This window comes from Pteropus vampyrus, unplaced genomic scaffold (assembly GCF_000151845.1).
Source record: "Pteropus vampyrus isolate Shadow unplaced genomic scaffold, Pvam_2.0 Scaffold220, whole genome shotgun sequence".
Taxonomy (NCBI): domain Eukaryota; kingdom Metazoa; phylum Chordata; class Mammalia; order Chiroptera; family Pteropodidae; genus Pteropus; species Pteropus vampyrus.
The window spans coordinates 1,399,244-1,406,370 of NW_011889001.1; the positions used below are offsets into that span (position 1 = coordinate 1,399,244).

The 7,127-nt window shown below is 37.0% G+C and overlaps 1 protein-coding gene across 2 annotated transcripts in view; it reads left to right on the top strand.

Moving 5' to 3' along the window:
• Positions 1-7,127, top strand: part of PCCB (propionyl-CoA carboxylase beta subunit) — a 57,767-nt gene that overhangs the window by 18,683 nt on the left and 31,957 nt on the right. For both annotated transcript variants that reach the window (XM_011373196.1, XM_023538396.1), the window contains one exon: positions 5,611-5,721. In XM_011373196.1, coding sequence (XP_011371498.1) covers positions 5,611-5,721 — 111 coding nt within the window. The remainder of the gene's footprint in view (positions 1-5,610; positions 5,722-7,127) is intronic.

Genomic DNA, 7,127 nt, shown 5'->3' on the forward strand with positions numbered 1-7,127 from the left:
TGTATATTTTGTATATTAGGCCCTTATTGGAGGCATTGCTTGCAAGTATATTTTCCCATTCGGATGGTTGTTTCTTTACCTTGTTGACTATTTGTTTTGCTGAACAGAAGCTTTTTTATTTTGATTGACATAGTCCCATTCATTTATTTTAGCTTTTACTTCCTTTGCTTTCGAGGTCAAATTCATAAAATCCTCTATAAATCCAAGGTCCTTGAGTATAGTTCCAGTGTTTTCTTATATGGATTTTATTGTTTCAGGTCTTATATTTAGGTCCTAAATCCATTTGGAGTTAATTTTGGTGTGTGATGATAGACAACAGTCTAATTTCATTCTTTTGCAGATGGCTTTCCAGTTTTCCCAGCACCATTTATTGAAGAGGCTTTTCTTTCTCCACTGTATGTTTTTGGCTTTTTTGTTAAAGATTATCTGCCTATCTAAACATGGGTTTACTTCTGGACTCTTGATTCTGTACCGCTGGTCTGTATGTCTGTTTTTCTGCCAATACCATGCCATTTTGATTACTGTCACTTTGTAGTATAATCTGAAGTCAGGCAGGGTGATGCCTCCAGCCTTGTTCTTTTTTCTCAGGATGGCTTTGGCAATTCAGGATCTTTTGTTTTTCCATAGAAATCTGATGATTTTTTGTTCTCTTTCTTTAAAAACTGGTGATGGGATTTTGATGGGGATTGCATTAAATCTGTACAATGCTTTAGATAATATGATCATTTTAACTATGTTGATTCTTGCAATCCAAGAACATGGAATATCTTTCCATTTCTATGTATCTTCTTCAATTTCTTTTAATAGGGTCTTAAGTTTTCATTATATAGGTCCTTCACATGTTTCGTTAGATTTATTCCTAGGTATTTTATTTTTGTTGCAATTGTAAAAAGAATGATTTTTTCCAATTCTTTTTCTGACACCTCATTATTAGAGTATAGGAATGGTATAGATTTTTGAACATTGATTTTGTATCCAGAGACTTTACTGTGTTTGCTTATCATTTCTAGCAGAGTTCTTGTGGAGTCTTTAGGGTTTTCTATATTGAGAATCATGTCATCTGCAAATAGTGACAGTCTGACTTCTTTGTTTCCTATTTGGATGCCTTTTATATCTTTCCCTTGTCTGACTGCATTCGCTAGGACCTCCAATGTTATATTAAATAACAGTGGCGATAGTGGACAGCCTTGCCTTGTTCCTGATCTTAGAGGGAAGGTTTTTAGTTTTTCACCGTTAAGTATAATGTTGGCTGAGGGTTTGTCACATATGGCCTTTATTGTGTTAAAGTACTTTCTTTCTACACGAATTTTGTTAAATGTTTTGATCATAAATGGATGCTGTATCTTTCGAAGGCTTTCTGCATCTACCGATGTGATCATATGATTCTTATTTTTAAATTTGTTTATATGGTGTATCACATTAATCGATTTGCGTATGTTGAACCATCCCTGTGCCTCTGGTATGAAGCCCACCTGATCGTGGTGTATAATCTTTTTAATATGTTGCTGTATTCGGTTTGCTAGTATCTTATTTAGGATTTTTGCTTCTGTGTTCATGAGAGATATTGGTCTGTAATTTTCTTTTTTTGTGTTATCTTTACCAGGTTTGGTATCAGGGTAATATTGGCCTCATAAAATGAGTTGGGAAGTATTGCCTCCTCTTCGATTTTTTGGAAAAGTTTCAGGAGAATAGGTATTAAATCTTCTTTGAATGTTTGGTAGAATTCACTGGTGAAGCCATCTGGTTCTGGACTTTTACTTTTTGGTAGGTTTTTGATGATTGTTTCAATTTCCATACTGCTGATTGGTCTATTTAGATTTTCCAGTTCTTCTTGATTCCATCTAGGAAGATTGTATTTTTCGAAGTACTGGTCCATCTCTTCTAGGTTATTAAATTTGGTGTTAGATACTTTTTCATAGTATTCTTGTATGATCCTTTGTATTTCTGTGATGTTAGTCAAAATTTCCCCTCTTTCATCCCTGATTTTGTTTGTGTCCTTTCTCTTTTTTCTTTAGTGAGTCTAGCCAGGGGTTTGTCAATTTTATTAACCTCCTCAAAGAACCAGCTCTTTGTTGCATTTCTTTTTTCCTTTTTTCTTTTTTTTTTGTTGTTTTCAATTTTATTTATTTCTGCTCTAATTTTGATGATATCTTCTGCTGACTTTAAGCTTCATTTGTTCTTTTCCTAGTTTTTTAAGACGAAGCATTAGGTTGTTTATTTGGGCTCATTCTTGTTTTTGGAATAAGCTTGTAATGACATGAACTTCTTCCTCTTATGAACACTTTTGCCATTTCCCAAAAGTTTCGATATGTCGTACTATCATTATCATTCATTTCTATGTATCTCTTGATCTCTCTTTTTATTTCTTTTTGACCTAATTATTCTTCAGTAGCATGTTGTTTAATCTTCATGTATTTGTGGTTCTTCTTGCTTTCTTTTTGCAGTTGATCTCTAGTTTCAAAGCATTATGAGCAGAGAATATGGTTGGTATGATTTCAACCCTCTTATATTTGTTGAGGCCATCTCTGTGTCTCAGTATGTGGTCGATCCTTGAGGATGTTGCATGTGCACTAGAGAAGAATGTATAAGCAGCTCTTTTGAGATGGAAAGCTCTGTAAATGTCAATTATGTCCATTTAGTCTAATGTGTCATTTAAGGATGTTATTTCCTTATTGATTTTCTGTTTGGAAGATCTATCCATATCCGACAGTGGGATATTTAGGTCCCCTAACATGATAGTGTTTTGGTCTGTTTCTCCCTTTAGTTCTGTTAGTAATTGCTTTACATATTTCGGGGCTCCCCGATTGGTAGCATAGATATTAATAAATATTATGTCTTTTTGTTACATGATCCTCTTTATCATTATGAAGTATTCTTCAATATGTTTCTTTACCTTTTTTATTTTGAAGTCTATTTCGTCTTGTATTAGTACTGCTACTCCTGCTTTTTTCTGAATGCCATTTGCTTGCAGTATCATCACTTTGAGTCTATATTTGTCTTTGGAGCTAAGATATATCTCCAGGAGGCAGCCTATGGTTGGGTTTTATTTTTCGATCCATTCTCCAACTCCATGCCTTCTTATTGAAACATGAGGCCTTCTTATAGCCATTTTATCTTTTGCTTTCTGGTAGTTCGTTGTTTCCATTGCTTCCTTGTCTTCGTGTTTCTGTTTTCTTTATTTTGGTTGGCTTTTGTGGGTTTTGCCTCTGGTTCTTCTTGTTTCAAAGATTCTCAGTTCTGAATCTTTGGTGTGGTTACCGTTTTGAATATATAAAGGATCATAATTTATATACACTCGTCCATTTTCTTCTGCACGTGCCTTATCTCCATTCCCCTTTTCGAATTTGGATCATTGAATCCTCCCCTTTTCAATCACTGTTGTCTCAATTTGTCCCTATGTATGCTGAATGCTCATTACTATCTTGCTATAGCAATTCTCTTCTTATTTTTTAAGCTTATAATGCCCTATTCTTAGTAAGGTTTGCACTCCTCTGCTTCTATTTGCCCGATAGTCACTTTCTCCTAATTATGGTGTTTTTTTTTTTTTTTTGTCATTTTGTTTTAGGTATTTCCTGTAGTGCAGGCCTTGTAGTGGAGAATTCCCTCAATTTTTGTATATGTAGAAAGGTCTTAATTTCTCTTTCATGTCCAAAGAAGAGCTTAGCTAGATACATTATTCTAGGCTGGTAGTTCCTTTCACTTAATATTTTGAATATTTCATTTCACTCCTTTCTGGCTTGTAAGGTATGTGCTGAGAATTCCGACGAATAATCTAATGGATTTTCCTTTATAAGTTACCATTTTCTTTTCACTGGCTGCCCTGAGAATTCTGTCTTTGTCATTGATTTTTGATAATTTTAATACAATGGGTCTTGGTGATGGCCTTTTTTGGATTGAGATAAGTGAATGTTCTGTTGACTTCTTGAATTCCAAGCTCCAGCTCACACCTTAGATTTGGGAAATTCTCGTCCACTATTTGTCTGAAAATGCTTTCTAGTCCCTGCTCCTTTTCCTCACCTTTGAGAATGCCCATTATTCTTATGATTCCTCTCCTGATGGTATCAGCTAGTTCTTGTATTTCTCTTTCATTATTTTTCATTCTTCGGTTTCTCTCTTCTTCCTTCTTATTTATTTCTATTTTTCTGTCTTCGATATCAGTGATCCTGTCTTCCATTTGGTCTACTCTATTTCCCAAGCTTGCTATTTCATTTTCAACTCTTGCAGTGTGTGTGTGTTTTTTTTTATCTCCAGAAGATTTATTCTGTTCTTTTTGAGGGTTTCCATCTCCTTGCTCTGCTCATCTAGTTGTTTTTTTATTTCTTGAAATTGTTGATATGACTCGTTTTGGAACTCCAATTCAAGTATCATCTTGAAGCCTCTGTCATTTAAGTTGCATATTTCTATGTCTATAAGCTTATTTTCTGGAGATTTTTCTCTTTCTTTCTGAGATGCCTTGGTTGTTCATGGTGTTTAATGGATTATTTCTCCACCTGGCCATTAATGGAAGTGTGTTCTGCTTTTTTTTTCCAGAAAGATTTATTATATAATGGTCCTTAGCCTGTTGCAAAGAAGGTGTTTTTCTTTTGGTTTCCAGTCGGTGGAGTCTAAGCCTCTTGGATCTCTGCTTTATATAAAGTCTTAATAATGTTTTTTTTCCCTTATAGATGTTTAATCGCACTTGCTACCCTCAGTCTCACTCCCTGTCAGTATTAGCGACAGTTTCGGTAGCATTTACTCATATTCCCCTGGGGCTCTGCGGTGATTCATCTTGGAGGGTATGGCAGTGGAGGGTTCCTCTGGGTTGGCGGATAGGGGCTGCAGCCCAGCCTCGGTTTTACAACTGAGGCTGATAAAAATCAAGTGTTGTTTCTCTGCTATCCCCGCTTTTCTGCCGTCCCTGTTTCTCTACCTTCTGCCCTGATGAGTAGGCACTGCCACCAGCTCTGTGGAGCTCATAGCACTCCCAGGCAGGGCTGTTCAGGGAAGTCGCTGCACGTTCTCCCCTCCCCCTCCTCCTACAGGGAGCTCCAGTGGCTGCAAGAGGCAGCTTCTTTGTTTCTCCCAGTCTACTGCCCGACACCCGGGGTTCTGACCTGTGGTGGTTCTTATGTGCAGATCCGATGCTCAGACGTGCTGGTGTGCAGTTTGGGTGTTTTTTGTTGAGTTTTAGATGTTCAGCTTATTGTTGTTTCAAGGGGAGAGATCTGGGGACATCTCTCACTCTGCCATGTTTAATCCAGTTCAGCCCTATATATTCTTCCTAAGGTTTTCATTCATTCTTCTGGACAGCTTTGTGCAGACAGGGTTCCTATGCCTGAGGTGTGTTTGGAGTTGGGGTGAGAGTGGTGGGGTTCTCTATGAGCTTATATCCTGGTAGAGCTTTTGGGGACTACTGCCAAGGAAGGAAGAGAAAAAAGTATTTGCCCCAGAAAGTATTATGACAATCATTCCATAGTTCTGGAAGAAACTATACCGATTAGGTCTCTTGCCTCCAGGATAGAATTTCTGTGAGTAAAAGCCAAATATAATTTTATTGTTGCCTTTGTCTTTCTGCAGATAATGCCTTGAACACCTCTGTAACCAGATGCCTTTATCTTTCTCTTTTGGCAGAGGAATGTCACCGCATCTGGAGTCATCCCTCAGATTTCTCTGATCATGGGCCCATGTGCTGGTGGGGCTGTCTACTCCCCAGCCCTAACAGACTTCACGTTCATGGTAAAGGTAAGAAAGAAAGAACTGTTTCTCCTGCCCTTTGAGGGATGTATAGTATTTCACCTACAATAAAAATAATTCCTGACCCAGATCCTGGGTTGTTATCTGTATTCTCATTGTCTTTCAGGTCAGTGATGATAAGGTCTTGGTGGAGAGAAGGTTTTGGCATAAAATCTGTAGCTTGTAGGGGTTCAGTGACAGAATGTGCTTGTGTACTTCATTGGTGGGTGATTTTACTTGTTGATCTGAATTGCAAATGATTTTCGGGTAATCAAAAGATCTTGTCCTCTGCCCAGACAGATGATTAACTGGATCCTATTCAAAAAGTTTCTAATGGAAGGCTTTTCTATAATTTTCTTTGTTGGGAAGTTGTTTCTTATGTCCCACCTTTATTTCTTTGGCTCTTTGTAAATATATTACATTTTGTTTATAATGGTAATGGTAAATCTGATTTCCAGCTTCATTTTTAAAGATGTGTATATTTATTACATGATTTGAAGAAATGATTTTTTTAAAATGATTTTTAAATGAAGTGTACTTGAATTTATACATGGATGATTACCCTTAACTTGAAACCTTTTTAAAATCAGTTTTTTCCTCTTAAAATATTTTTAACAATAATGAGCAATAAGGGGTAAGATAGAAAGATGATGAGAGTGGGTGAAATAGTCATCCAATATGAGGAGAACAGCATAAATAGGTACAATGAAAATAGGAAACCTTTTTCTCTTGAGAATAGTTTAGCAATAGGAATTCAAAGATTTAGAAAAGTTCTTACCCTTTGACCCAACTTTTCTGTTAGTGACAGATTCAAAGCCACCTAAATGTTCAACAACAGGGATAGGTTTTAAAAATTAAGTTGACCACATTTCTTACTTTCTGAACAAAGCAGAATTCCCTGAGCTTTGCCCTCTAAATCTATATATTACCATTGCCTGGTGCTACCCCAGTCCTCTTCTCCTTCCCATCAGGTAGGAATGGAGGTGTGGTATCAATTCCTCGGGCCAAGGCCATCCTTTCCCCATCTTTCTGCATACATACACATCACTGAATACAACTCTTCCACCTTTTAAGTAGCCATATTCTGTCAGTTCTTTTTTTTCTTACATATACTACCTTCAGTCTCTCCCTTGGTACTGGATCCTCCCATCAGAACTTGCCCATGTTCAGGTCTTTCCTACCTTCAGAACAAAGAGAAAAGCCCTCCCCTAGTCTGCATCTCCCTGTGTCTGTTGCCCTATTTTTATCTTCCCATCCTCTCAACACATTTCAACTTAGCTCTGTCCCTTCAGTCCACTAGACCTGTTCTCTAGGGTCATCAGTGACTTCTTTGTCAATATAAATGCTCTTTAACTCTCATTTTCTTCCATCTTTCAGTAATATTTTCCTTTGGCTTCCATGATGCCACACCCTGG